The sequence below is a fragment of the Sycon ciliatum genome, chromosome 4 (genome assembly GCF_964019385.1).
Source record: "Sycon ciliatum chromosome 4, ocSycCili1.1, whole genome shotgun sequence".
Classification (NCBI taxonomy): Eukaryota; Metazoa; Porifera; class Calcarea; order Leucosolenida; family Sycettidae; genus Sycon; species Sycon ciliatum.
The window spans coordinates 7979060-7993052 of record NC_088646.1 but is presented as its reverse complement, the minus strand read 5'-3'; the positions used below and the strand labels follow the sequence as shown (position 1 = coordinate 7993052).

Below are 13993 nucleotides of genomic sequence, written 5' to 3'. Positions count from 1 at the left end.
TGTCTGCTAGCATGCAGGCCGTGACTCGGTAGACCGATGTGGTCACTGCTGCATATCAGGCGCTGTCACGCGTAGATCTACGCGTGCACGTTCACAGCCAGCGCTAGGCCTCCGCGGAATATGCTCGTATTTTTACCGATAATTCCTTTGAGCATTGCTCAAAATTACGTCCGATAATTCCCGTAATCCCACCAATAATTCTCACAATAATGCTTTTTTTCTTCCCTTTTTTGCAGATACCGTACCGCTTACGGGTTTTTTTGCCACTTGTACGGGCAAAAAAAATCATGGTTCGCGTGAAACTCGGCTGGAAGCTTTTTTTCTTTCTCTTTTGAAATACCGGGCGATCAACTCATTCAGGATCACAAGCTTTTTGGTACAAATCAGGGTGTTAAAATGGAAAAAAATTGAAAAAAGGGGGGCATTGCTCAAATTTTACCGATTATTCCACAAAAATTGCCAATAATTCCCGTTTTAAAAATCACACCGATAATTCCCGAAATTATGCCGGCATATTCCGCGGAGGCCTAGCCAGCGCAGGCCTGTCGATCACTTGTGACTTGAAGAACGTTGTTGCCTTTCGAGTGTTGGCCAGTGGCGCAGCTGTTCGGTCTGTCAGAGTCAGACTGAACTGCCCATAATATCCCATGCCCCCTGTCTGTGTCACTGACAGTTAGTGCAGTGAGCATGGTGAGTGTAGTTCGTGTCACTAGCCTCAACTAATGTAACTACAATCATGTACTAGTGTTACTTCTCTCCTGCAAGTCGATCGATGGCACAAAGTAAAGTTAAAGCCACAGACTTGATTGATAAATTTGTTTTACTCAAACCCAACGATCAATTGTTCGTGGGTTTTGTCCATAGATATAGATCTACACTACACTGTATGTAGTATACGCACATGAATCATGATCAGAGAGTTGTATAGAGTTGTCCCTGATCATGTCCATAATGTACATAATAATAATTATTATTATGTGTCAAGACAAGAGTACTCTTGATAGCAAGTGCATACCAAGAGTCATGGTTATGTACTCTTGTGCATACAGACATGTATTTATAAGATCTAATCCACAGATTTGACTATGACCCCTTCTCTACAGAATGGAGACCGGGTCCTGGCGCTACGTGATGGTGATAGACTGTAGTGTGCTTGTTTTGGGCCTGCTTCACGCCGCACACCTCCGATGGACCGTCCATTGGGCATACAGTGATACCATTTGCAGCCAACGAATCCCTCGCACACACACACACACACACACACACCATGCAGAGCATTAGACACAGGGAACAGTGCAGTGAAAGAAGCCAAGAACATGGTGCAGGACACCATCATGCTGCTCTTACAGGACTACAGCTGTGATTCTGCATATGACAGCAGCACTACTAACCAGTGATAGCTGTGCCTTGTGTTGAACTCGAGTACATCATGCCTTAGAAAGTATCACGCAGTCAAAATACATGCTCAGCACGAGTACGGGGCTGCAGAGTCCTGGACGCTGCTCGCAAATCATATTCCATGTCTCATGGCATCAATTGTATATTTACAGCAAAGCGGCATAACTTGCGACAAGACATATGTAGCAAGTGGAAGAGAACAAATTCGAGCAGGGAGATAAGCTGTGTGTGACTCCAGTCAGACAGTAGAGGCATAAGTCACAGGAGAAGGAGGAGAGAGGACTTCTTCTGCACTCATAGTCGTGGCTGCACAAGCGGCTCGTGACACACAGTGTTGATAAAATGTTCAGGAAGCACAGTCAACGATCATGTCAAAAAGTAGGCAAGAAATGCACCGTACCCAAACGGCACCGGTTGGAGAGAACGAGCTACGTATGTCTAACACACACACACACACACACACACACACGCACACACACAGAGCACACACACAGAGCATGAATAGCGATGTGCCACTACCGTCTGGAAGCATCAACACACAAAAATAAAACAGCAATAAGATCAGGGGAAATGAGCACATACATAGTGCATGACTACCACTCTTGAACTGCTAAAAAAAGAACACTGGAGAAAGGTACTGCTATAAAGTTCAGTAGAGGCCTGTACTCCTTGTTCCGGGGACCCATCGTTCTGAAAGCATCTTACTTCAAAGGCTCATTCCCAAATTCTTGAGACACTAGCGACTTCACATAGGGTTGAAGTTCAAGTACTAGTCAACGCAATAAGTAAAGCAAGTTGCGCATTCAAAACACACACCATTGGCACTGGTTAGATTTCCTTGAATGTTTTCGTTGCCATCTCTTCAGAAGGAATTTACTGTTCGCACTGATACTTGTATTATTTCACCTCACGGCATTTTGAGTACTTGAGTACATGTATTTATATTGTGTTAAGGCCGATTCACAATACAACTTTCTGCGACGCGACACGCGATTTGCGACAGTTACGACAAGAAACTGCCTGTCGCGAGCTGTCGCAAGTTGTCGCAAGCAGTCGCAAGGCACCTGTCGCAGAAGTTGAAGAAAGTCCAACTTTTGCGACATGCGGCAAGCGACATACACACATGGAGTGCAGTTTCTACCCTGGGTACACGTGCATAGTACTACTTGTGCATAAGGATGTGGCCTGGATGTCGCAACATGAAAAAGATTGTGAACCGTGTGGTCGCTGTCGCAGCTCGTCGCAGGTGTCGCGCCGCAAGAAGTTGTATTGTGAATCGGCCTTTACTCATTGAATTACCTTTGCCAGTAAATTCCTTATGAAGAGATGGCAACGAAAACGTTCAAGGAAATCTAACCTGTGCGAATGGTGTGTGTTTTGAATGCGCAACTTGCTGTACTTATTAGACACTCTTAGCAAAAAACGTTATGTTGTAACGGTATTACCGTAAGGGGGAAATACCGTGATTTGGGTTCGACCTTTAGCAAGATGCATGCTGTTGCCACGAGAATAGCTTTAAATTTTTATTTCGCGCGGTACAACCATTTTGGTCACCATATATACACGATACAAGGTGAAATGCGTACGGACTATGCAATATTTGGCCAAAAACACGTACCGTTGGTCACAACGATAAATCAGCCCCCATAACGTTTTTACGCTGCAGCTTCAACGCTATTTGGGTGATCAAGGTACGAGTACCGTAAAAAAAAAAGCGTTACAGTTGTTTGCTAAGGGTGTCTACTGTGTTGATTTCACTTCTGTCTCCACAAAAACTGTTTAAGTACTAGTACACTGTACTCAGATTTTCGCCAATCAAAATATGTTTGGCTGAGGGAATCGGAAATGGTTTGTTTGGCAAATGTTTTGACAGTTTACTGAGAACTGAAATCAGCTTTGTTGCTGTGTGTGACTAATTTTTTTTAAACCCTTTGGAGTTGCATACCTGATGAGGGCAATTTTGCCAAAACGTTGTAATAATTGATTGAGAAATGAGTTCGAGTTTGCAGAGTGAATGGGAAGAGAGCGAGTCCGCTCTGAAACCTTTTTTTCCTATGAATGAAGCTGCAGGAAGCCTCACCACTGCTACCTTTGGAGTCCATAACCTTTTTGCTTCCTCAGAATTTGTGGCAGTCACGAAAATACGTACTCAATAGAGGTTCTGCAAAACAAAAATTCGAACGAAGTTACGCGACGGGCCTTGCGAAAAATGTTGCACGAACTTTGTTTTCTGCATATTTTCGTAGCTTGAACACGCCAAGCGCACGTACGCCATGACCGATCTCATGAAACTTCCCAAGTTCATTTCGCGTTCCCAGTAAGTTTTGTGTCCAAAGTGGCGAAAGTTCGTGCGAAGTTTCTTACTTCATGATGTAGAGCGAAAGTTTGTACACATTTTCGTTTTGCAGAACCTCTCTATTTTCCACGAAATTCGCTGGTTCTACTTTACCTATTTTGAAGATCTTGGGCCCGTTGGAAAGCTCTTGGTGAGAGGATTACAATGACCCCAAACCAGTCAAGAGCACTGCATATACTCATTGTCGGCCACAACGTGCTCCAAATGCGAATCCAGTTCCACATCGGAGACAAAACCGGTCTCCTTCAGCCATTTCAATGCACCTACCTCGGAACTGCTCAAACGTTTTCGAGTGGAAGCTTATCTTGCCGTGGCTTTGCGCCACGCCGGCCGGTCCTGGCACATGCTGCCTGCCCCGAAGCTGGGAAAATCCCTCGTCCATGAAAAAAATGCAAAATGGTCGATTGATCGCCGCTCACTCAAATTTTATTGGAGAGACTCCGGACTTGTCCGAGGCTAAAGCTGAGAGTTTTTTCTACCGCCTAGACATTTTGACTGTTGAATTTGGTAAAGATTTGGCTGAGTAACGAAAGTTTGACTGCACCCATATGCACACAAATGTACATGGGTCGATTTTGAACCATGGACCTTTGGCGTCTCTCTCCCTCCCTCCCTCCCTCCCTCCCTCACACACACACACACACACACACACACACACACACACACACACACACACACACACACACACACACACACACACGATACACGCCGAGTTTGTAGAGGTGAACAGTCATTTTTTCGCACTAGATATATTGTAGATATATTATTGGACCATTAGGACTCCCTCTATCTCTGTCTCTCTCTACCGCTGTACCAATATGCCCACAAAGCGTGTACATCAATCTCTCCTCTATGTGCACGATGAAACTCTGGATTTCCGCAAAATAATACATGTACGGTGCACGAACTTGTATTCTGTTTTATTTCGAGCATGATTGTCTGTAACCCCCCCAGCAAGTACAATTAACCCTTTAGAGCCTAAATTGTTTCAGGAGACGCATGAAATTCACAAACTCACATTTTCATCTGACTGTAATTTCGATATCCTTTGGAGTATTCCAACAATCTCGGGCTCTATGGAAAGCTCTCTCCATGACGAACACAGCCATACCCAGTTCGCAATTGATAGAGTCGTAGGAGTAACGCCGCAGCGCGATCTGAGCGCTCCAATGCCAGACCTGCGAGCGCGGTACTAAATTCTCAGCCATTTCAACAATATCGATCGCAGAACGGTCAATTTTTTGCAGGAGAGACCTTCAAAATGCAGCTTGAAAATGACGTATGCCAGTCGCGCACGCGTCGCCAGCGAGTCAGGGAAAATCCCTTGCTGGCGTTTCAAATTTTACGCCGCGCGAGCTGACTCGCCCACGCGAATTTCGTTCGAGTGTCATAACTCTGCGCCATGACCAGATGACCTCAGATCGTCTTCGGTTTTTTTGAGCCGACAGCTGAGGCTTTTCTGATACGATTAGACCTTTCGTTTGTTGAATTCGAACAAGGATTGACTGGATTTCAAGTTGACGTCATTTTTATGATGGAATGCGCAATGTACACAGATTATCAGACGAATCCGGAATCCATCTCATCCTGCACAAATTATTGCAAAGAAAAATGTGTGACGTGTTGACACCCGTACACATGTCGTAAATCACTGGTGGAAGGAGCATTGCATCGTAAATAATGACGTCAACTTGAAATTCTGTCGGGACAGCAGGGTATGTGGGAGTTGCTAACTCTTGGGGGGGGGGGTTATGTACCCTTGGTACAATATGTTGCAGCTTCACCCCTACTGCTTACCTTGACTTGTGGGGAACGCGACTAAAAGCCCATGTGACGCGGATGGTCTGTCCAAGCAGGTCCTTGCCACTGAGGTTGTCGATTGCGGCTTGAGCTTCGCGCAAGGTTTCATACTCTATTAGCGCATATCCCTATAGTGAAAAAGTCACACAGCATCAAATGATTAGGGACAATGACTTGTTCCAAACTCACAAACAAAATTATTTTTTATTTCGTTTCGTTTCAGTGACTCGTCAACGAGGTCAACAACAGGTGCACTACGATTGCCAAGGACAGTACGGAGGATTAGCAAGACGAAATTCGCGTTCGCGTTCGCAAACATTTTTCAGTTCGCGAACTGGATTGCGAACTTTCGCATTTTTCGTTCGGAAAAGTAGTCGGAACACGAATCGTGGATTCGTGTCAGGGCAGTCATAAATTTACCACGCTGTACTGCCTACGTCGTGTCAACATCATGCATGTGCGAATTCTGTTTGCTAATCCTTCTCATAACGCGAATTCCGTCACTGAGTTCGACTTTCTTTGGAGAGCGAACGCGAACGCGAATTTCGTCTTGCTAATCCTCCGTAGTGGTGAATAATTGTCTTCGCGTGTAGCACTACACACGGGTACGGGCTAGGCTAGAACCCTGACCCCCCCCCCCCCCCCCCCCCCCCCCCCGTTCTTCGGCGTCCGACAGTACTGTAGGCAAAGAGGGCATAGCGTGAATATTAACCAGCGTGAAATCAAGCTTCAACGGTGTGTGTACAGCACTGTCGGACACCGAAGAACTGGGGGGTCAGGGTTCTAGCCTAGCGTGTTCTTATTTTTAGCGAACACAGCAGTTTCGCTGTTATTCGATGGTAGAGTCTTACATGTACAGTTATGCAGAGTTATACGTCTGAGTGTATAAATACGGTTTCCATTCTTATCTGCAAAAAAATCCAGCCTAGACCGTTCTTAAAAATTGGTGAAATTCTAGCCTGGCCGTTCTTCGGCGCCCGACAGTACTGTAAGCATGTACGAGTTTTTACAGTATGTTGGCTGAGTACTAGTATTGATAGGCTAGCACAACGATGCCATTGTACATTGATTTGAAAGTGAATGCATGCATATGCACACCACACGTCACGACACTGCTGGCCATGACAGTACCTTAATGAAACCTGTCCGCCGATCTAAGTTACACTGCAGGTTCTTGATTTCGCCGTGCTCTGAGAACTTGTCGTGAATATCCTCTTCCTGCGCCTCCTCATGGACACCGGTGACGAATACAATCCAGCCTTCGACAGCTGTAGGATGAGCAACGTGTACAGTGCAGCTTCAGTATAAAGTACCTTGGATATCCATGGGTGGGTAAAATCGCCTGCATCACATGTTTATTGGCACTATGTCATCGTGATTGTGGAATAATAATAATAATAATAATAATAACAGTACCTACAGTGCATTTCAAAACTATAGACGCGTAGGGCTTTTGAAATATTTCAAATTTGGCTGGAACCTTTTGAGAATAGTTTTCGGAATATTGCTCCGGATCGCTCCACACTTACTCTCATATAGTTTCTAAAGGATTGGATAACAGACGCCCAATTTGGAAAAATTTATGCACAAAGTGATCACAGATTTTATGTGGTATAGATGCTGGCATAACGGTTTTTGCCTAGGTACGCGTCTATAGTTTTGAAATGGACTGTAAGTAATTAAAAAAGAGGACGAAAAGTTTACAAGTAATTAGTTACCCGTTTTGTCCAACACTAACGGTTATAAGCAGAATACTGTTGAGTCAAAAATGTGCAACAATTAGCACAAAACTGACTGATGAGATCATGACATTCAACGACCTGATGCTTAGCTGCATCACGTCTACAATGCGCAAACCAGCAGCCTTCCAACTTGGAAGGTTCTAAGGTTCTATTCTGCTTATAACCGTTAGTGTTGGACAAAACGGGTAACTTGTAAACTTTTGGTCCTCTTTTTTAGCCCTTAGCGGTGCATCAGTCATTAACGACTGATATTGTGTACGTACCGTAAAACTGTCGTAACTCCATCGATTTTTGTCCTGTTGCAAATATCGAAATATGTAGATCAAAGAGGAAGCTCCAAGCTTTCCAATGGTGTAATCGCTTTTGCGATAGGAGAAACGATGATAAAGATATGACGCTCGAAAGTTTGATCGCGGCACTAAATTGTTCAAACGTCTCAAAATCATTTTTTTGCCTCGTGCTTCGGGGATTTCCCGTGGATCACGTGGTGTGCAGCCAGCTGATGACGTGCGGGTGTAATGACGTCGAAACTACTGATTGAGATGCAAAAAAATCCAGAGCTGTGCAAGAAACGACAGCGAAATGGCATTGGGATGAAATTTAGAAGTATTTCTTTCAACACGAGGCCCGACCTATGGCGATTCCCTGCGCTCTGGAGCAGGCTTTGTGGCACCCACGGAGTTGAGCGTGGCGTCATTCTCTTGGCAGCGGAAAGAGCGTTTCAAAGAGCCCTAGACTGTCAAAATCAAGCAAACAGAACGTAAGTTATGATGGAAATGGTGGAGTGAACTGCAATTGCGCATTTTCACGCGTTCAGTGGCACCTCAAAGGGTTAATTTTAATCCTTGGCTCTCCATCCGAGTTTAATAACAGTAATAATAATATAACATACAAGGCCACACTGAAAAAAGTCTGTGGTTCGACTCACCCGACCGACCGTACATTTTTCAGCCCGACCGTAACTTTTTTTTCGGCGGGCTGTCGTGTGACTGACGTACGTGGACTGAACACGTCCACGTCTACGTGCTGTGCAGCGTGAGTCTGCGGACGCAGGCGGCTCCTTTTGGACTTGACTTGTAGTTGTACTGCAGTGCAGTGCAGTGAGTGGTACGACTGCTGCCTTGTGCTGGTAGTAGAGTCTACTCGATACGACCACCGTCTAAGTCTTTCTCCCCATTACAAGTCACAGTCTGTTTTCCCTTTACCGTTTCCGCTGTACAATGCTCCAATTAATTGATGTAGATTTCACGATTTGCCACCATACTCTTTACTCAACACATCTGCCATAGCACTGTTCATTGGGTCCGGAGGGCTGAGTCACACATACTTCTAAGTCACATTTCTGCCACACAATGTTTCAAAGTATTAGCCAGTGATCCCGTTATACAACATGTATGGCATAACACTGCGTAATAATGCCAATGTACTGGGTGTCTAAAGGTAGTACAGTGTATTTACATGTACTAAAAAATATAATATTATTAAAAAAAAAAATCCGCCCGCCCGCCCGTAAAAAAAATGTCCATGTTAGTCGAACCACACACCTTTTTTAGTTTGGCCCTATGGGATATAAACAGCACTATAATTGATGCAGGGCGCTGGCCATGCAGCCGTGAGTACGCATGTGATCAACATGTGCACTGTGCATGCAACGTTCTGTATATGCACTGAGGGTGCCGGCCCCGCGTCATTCAACCGGATTTCCATGTCCACGGCAGTACACCAGTAGAGCAAGGCTAGTTCGAGATTGAAGGTGACAACGACTCTGACGAGGGCGAGAGAAGCGCAGGTGGTAAGGAGAAGGTGGATGTGGGCACTTCTAATAACGCAATGTATACTGTAAGCCTGCTATTTACAGTCATCTGGTATCCAATCCACCGTGTTTACAAGGTGTATGATGAGTCCAGCCCTTTAACACACCTGACCATACACAAATCTACCGCTCATAGACGATGGGAGGCGCATGCACTAAACGTTCGTAGCTCAGCACTCGGATTTTTCGTACGGTAATTTCTCATCAGCGGCCTTGAGCACGGTCTCAGCAACGTAACGGGCTAGTTTCAAATGAACGGACTGTACTGCAGGCACGTCACTAAATCACTTGTTACTGGTTTATTATCACATGTACTGGTTCTTCATTTCTGAATCAAAATTCTCATCTCCAAAGAAGACTTTTTATCACAGTGATCTATACAATTGCACTTTGAGCCACATGCCACACTGTCTTGTTTAGAAGCCTGTTTCGGATACAAGCATGATGTTAACATCGACCATCGACGCATACGCCTGGTTTTGTGTTGACGAACATAGAAAATATCCGGCTTAAAAACAGACCCAGTTGGAGTGGAGCTTAGCGCGTACATCAGCTTGCACAAGAGTAAGCCGCACATATACAGTCAACTTCGCTACTAACGACTGCGGATATAACGACAATTCGCGAATACCGGCAGAATTTCCATGCCCAGAGCAAAGTCCCATCCAACTGTATACATATAATGGGACTTGGGGTATAACGACACTTCGCGAATAAGGACACTTTTCTGATGCCCCGCCGAGTGTTGTTATACGCGAAGTTGACTATATAGTATATTACTTCTTTGAAGCAGATACTGTAGTAACCCTTTACTGGACATACTCGCTATAGGTTGTGCATATGCAATGCTAGACAGCACACTGCGAGCTCAACGGCACTGAGTGGGGCAACTCATAATATATTCAGAACATGTGTTGAAAGCGGAGATGAAAATGTCATGGTCCCAACTGTCTGGCACATACAACCTATGACCATGAAGCTGTGTGTGGCCCCAATACAAAATTTGATATTAAATCTTGGTTCTGGCTTGGTTATTTATCGTCACTAATAACACTGCTCAAAATGAAATACATGTACTTGAAAAATGTTATTTTTGGTCAGAATAGCAGAACACTAATTGAATTATAATACTCCACGCAAAATCACAATGTCCCTTGCAGCACATACAGCGGAATACTATAGAGTAACACCTACAAATATGACATGGGACACGTTTTAACAATACATGTACATAAGTAGTAAATAACTTACATCTTTGTGGTCCCTGTGTAGAGTCGTCTCCATCTACTTCCATTTGATCGTAAGAGCCATGTGTCCTTGTTGATGCAGCATCTATCATAAACCCAGAACAGGTGGTAATCTTAAAACTGTTCTTAAAGCTATATGGACAGCGTCTGAATTAGTTTACCATCAAATCCTCTCCCTTTTCTTTTGCTCACGCTTGATTTGATACGTTTCAACGTAGCTGCAAATGAGATGAGAGAGCACAAACCGTTCAACCAGCTGCAATCCTGGAGAAATTATCCAGGCGTACATCGTACCATCCTCATCGTCCATCGGCTCCTGTTTGTAGATATCCCTGTTCGCCATGATGAAAGAATGAAATTAATCTTAGTTCTCTTTCAACAACTAAAAATCTCAGCAGCTACTTTCAACAATTTTTGAACATAGCTAAAATAAAACACAGAAAGTAAAAATATCGGGAAAATAAAAATGTTCGGAAAGGCCGCACATGCACACTATAATTTTTTGGCTTGCGATAAGTAAGTAAAAATGTTACTTTAGTTAGTTGCTATCAGGGAGTCATAAAATACCGGTATTTTACGACTCCCCACATGGCATGCACTGCAGACTTGCAGTGCAAATGCAGATATCACCAAGGTGAATATGGCGCTGGGAAAGCGTGGTTGTAGCTGCGAAGCTACATGACTTTGTAGCTTTAGCAGGACTGAGCTGTAGCTGCATTTGCAGTTCGGTTGTTCTTTGAATAATAATGGCCAATAATATCCAGCTACCCGATTTGCTGCGTTTGATACGACGGGATCCCGAAGGATACTTGGAGGAATTCACTAAACAGTATTCGCATTTCGCGTCGTACGTCGAAGTATTGGAGGACAATCCCTCTCAGTTTACGAAACCAGTTTGTGAACTGGTCGTATTTCTCAGTCAAGTCTCACACTTGTACAAGAAAGAGCTTGCTGAGTTTCCGAAGCGTTTGATCAGTCTCTTACGATGTCACTACTCAGTGCTGCACCCAGAGCTCCGGGTGTCCTTCTGCAGGGCGCTGATACTCATGCGCAAGAAGGACCTGTTACCTGCCAAGGATCTGCTGGAGCTGTTCTTCCTGCTATTCCGATGCCAGGACAAGCTTCTCAGGAAGTTACTGTTCAACCATATTGTGTCTGATATCAAGACTATGAATGCAAAGCACAAGAACAATGTGCTTAACAGAACTCTGCAGAACTTCATGTATGCTATGCTAAAAGATCCACATGCTATCGCTGCTAAGATGTCCTTGGATGTAATGGTGGAGCTCTACAAGAAGCATGTTTGGCGTGACGCGAAAACTGTGAATGTCATTGTCACAGCATGTTTATCGCCAACAGCCAAGCTGTTGGCAACTGCAGTTCGTTTCTTCCTGGGTGTGGATGATGTAGACTCAGATGATGATAGTAGCAGTGATGAGGAGGATGCTCCGTCTGCCCGTAAGCTCATACTGGCCAGTGGTGTCGCGAAGAAGACGCAAAAACGCAGGAAGAAACTGGAAAAGCAGTTAGCCAAGGTTAACAAACTGAAGAAGCGCAAGAAGAAAGGGAAGGACAGTGTTCCGAACTTCTCTGCATTGCATCTCATCCACGACCCCCAGGAGCTAGCAGAGCAGCTATTTAAGCGTCTTGAGCGTGAAAATCACACCTTTGAGCTGAGACTGAGCGTGCTTACTTTGATCGGCCGTCTAGTAGGAGTCCACCAACTCATATTATATAACTTCTACCCGTACATTCTGCGTTTCCTGAAGCCACAGCAACGTGATGTCACTCGTCTGCTGATGATCACTGCTCAAGCTGTTCACGAGCAAGTCCCAGCAGATGTAGTGGAACCAGTCTTGCGTGGAATTGCAGACAATTTCATCACGGAGCGCAACGCGAACGAAGTCATGGCAGTTGGCTTGAACGCTGCACGGGAAGTGTACACGCGCTGCCCGCAGGCCATGGGAGATGGCACGCTGCTGCGTGACTTTGTCCAGTACAAGACACACCGCGATAGAGGTGTATCCACAGCCGCACGATCACTTTTGCAGCTCGGCCGTACATTCAATGCCAACCTGCTGAATCGCAAAGACCGTGGCAAGCCAGGTGTGGATCGTGATGTTGATTCAGATACCGATGATGAAGTTGCTGAAGATGAGGACGAGGCAGATGCCGACATGGATGAAGAGGAGGGTGTTGATGGTGCTGATGACGATGGAGATGACATGGAGGAAGACAGTGATGATGGTGATGAGGAAGATGAAGATGAGATGGAGGAAGAGAATGATGACGAGGAGGAGGATGAAGCTGGCGTTGCTAGTGGGGATAATGAAGATGAAGGTGACAGCGATGACGATAATGGACCCAATGAAATTGTCAGTCTCGAAGATATCGCCATGGTGAATGTCAAGCGGAGGCGGAATCGGGAAGAAAGGCTGGCTTCAGTTCTTGCTGGTCGTGAAGGTCGGGCCAAGTATGGTGCACGGAGACCCAAGATGAACCCGCACGCCAGCACAACCCACAAGGAGAAAAGAAAGTCCAAGAACTTCATGATGCTGCGACAGAAGATGAGGTATAGTCGGTCGCAACGCTCTTTCAGAGACAAGCAAATTGCCATGCGAAAGGCCATGCAGAAAAACAAGCGTGGGACAAAATAAGTGAAGAACACTGAAGATGCTCATGCAATTTTTAGGTTGCCGATTGACATTTTTTTAACTGGCAAGTTTAGGTCATGTTATTATTTTCTCTTTTTTTATGATTTTTTGGCTTTGTTTAAATTTTCATATTATCGGCAATGCAGATGAAGAAGATGATGATGATGATGATGATGATATTGACTTCGTACTAGGTCAATATTATATAGGAAATAAAAACCTTGTAAAAGACCTCGGCTGCGTGCATGCTCCGCGGACTGTGCATGCGTAGCATCAAGAGTCCATGCAGTACAGTGCATGCTAGTGCAGCAACTACTTCTTTGATACATGATTGTGGCTGCTTACAGCATAGGTCTACGGCCAGTACGGGGACACCTGTCCAAAATTGAGACTGATTTTCTCTCAGCCACGTCTGCTGCCAGATGCATCCAGCTGACACTGGATCAGTTTTGGAAGAACTGAACTTTATTGGAAGAACACTTGTTTTGTCGTCATCACTCTTGATCAACACATGCGATATTTTCCTGTATATCGATATGGTTGGCTTCCTGAAGCCGATCACAATAAGCGATACATGTATATCGGCCGATAAGAGAGTGACAATAGTGTATAATTATAGTGATTTTAGCTGTATTTTTCTGATCTGATTTTTGATTTTGACGAGTTCTAACAGTTTAATATCGGGTATTACCAGATTACACCTGGTCACTTTATAAACGGTACTCACTGTACTACGATCGTATACTACTCGTACAGAGCCAGACAGATTCTGCTCTGCTGGCCACGATATTTTACCGCGCAATGTTACTGCGAAATCTTCGATATTTTGCCGAGCCTGGCATTTACGGAGTAGAAACCCAATATTTTGCTCCATTTTGCTCCAGAAAAACGTGTATTTTATCCACTTCCCTGTCCCCCGTGAATCCCGTGCAGAATTCTGCGGGTGAAGACAGTAAATTCTGCGCTAATTCTGCAAATCCTTC

General features: G+C 44.8%; 2 protein-coding genes across 2 annotated transcripts; one reads left to right on the top strand and one right to left on the bottom strand.

Annotated features, from left to right (window-relative positions):
* Window positions 1-1299: 1299 nt before the first annotated feature.
* On the bottom strand, window positions 1300-10800 carry LOC135814241 (RNA-binding protein 8A-like). Its single transcript, XM_065327334.1, has 6 exons — window positions 10651-10800; window positions 10518-10574; window positions 10361-10441; window positions 6686-6822; window positions 5552-5682; window positions 1300-1920 (listed from the first exon to the last, which is right to left on the bottom strand). The coding sequence occupies exons 1-6, from the start codon at window positions 10697-10699 to the stop codon at window positions 1914-1916; spliced, it is 462 nt and encodes a 153-aa protein (XP_065183406.1). The 5' UTR covers window positions 10700-10800; the 3' UTR covers window positions 1300-1913.
* A 232-nt stretch (window positions 10801-11032) lies between these two features.
* Window positions 11033-13741, top strand: LOC135814240 (protein SDA1 homolog). The gene has a single exon (XM_065327333.1). It carries the CDS (start codon window positions 11103-11105, stop codon window positions 13011-13013), a length of 1911 nt encoding a protein of 636 aa, XP_065183405.1. The 5' UTR covers window positions 11033-11102; the 3' UTR covers window positions 13014-13741.
* The last annotated feature ends 252 nt before the right edge of the window (window positions 13742-13993 follow it).

Bases quoted from the DNA above. Each gene is read 5' to 3' on its own strand.
- LOC135814240 (XM_065327333.1), top strand. From the start codon at position 11,103: ATGGCCAATAATATCCAGCTACCCGATTTGCTGCGTTTGATACGACGG.
- LOC135814241 (XM_065327334.1), bottom strand. From the start codon at position 10,699: ATGGCGAACAGGGATATCTACAAACAGGAGCCGATGGACGATGAGGAT. The intron at 10,442-10,517 runs GTAAACTAATTC...GGTTTATGATAG, and splicing joins AAAAGGGAGAGGATTTGATG to ATGCTGCATCAACAAGGACA. The intron at 5,683-6,685 runs GTACTGTCATGG...TTTTCACTATAG, and splicing joins GGCGGACAGGTTTCATTAAG to GGATATGCGCTAATAGAGTA.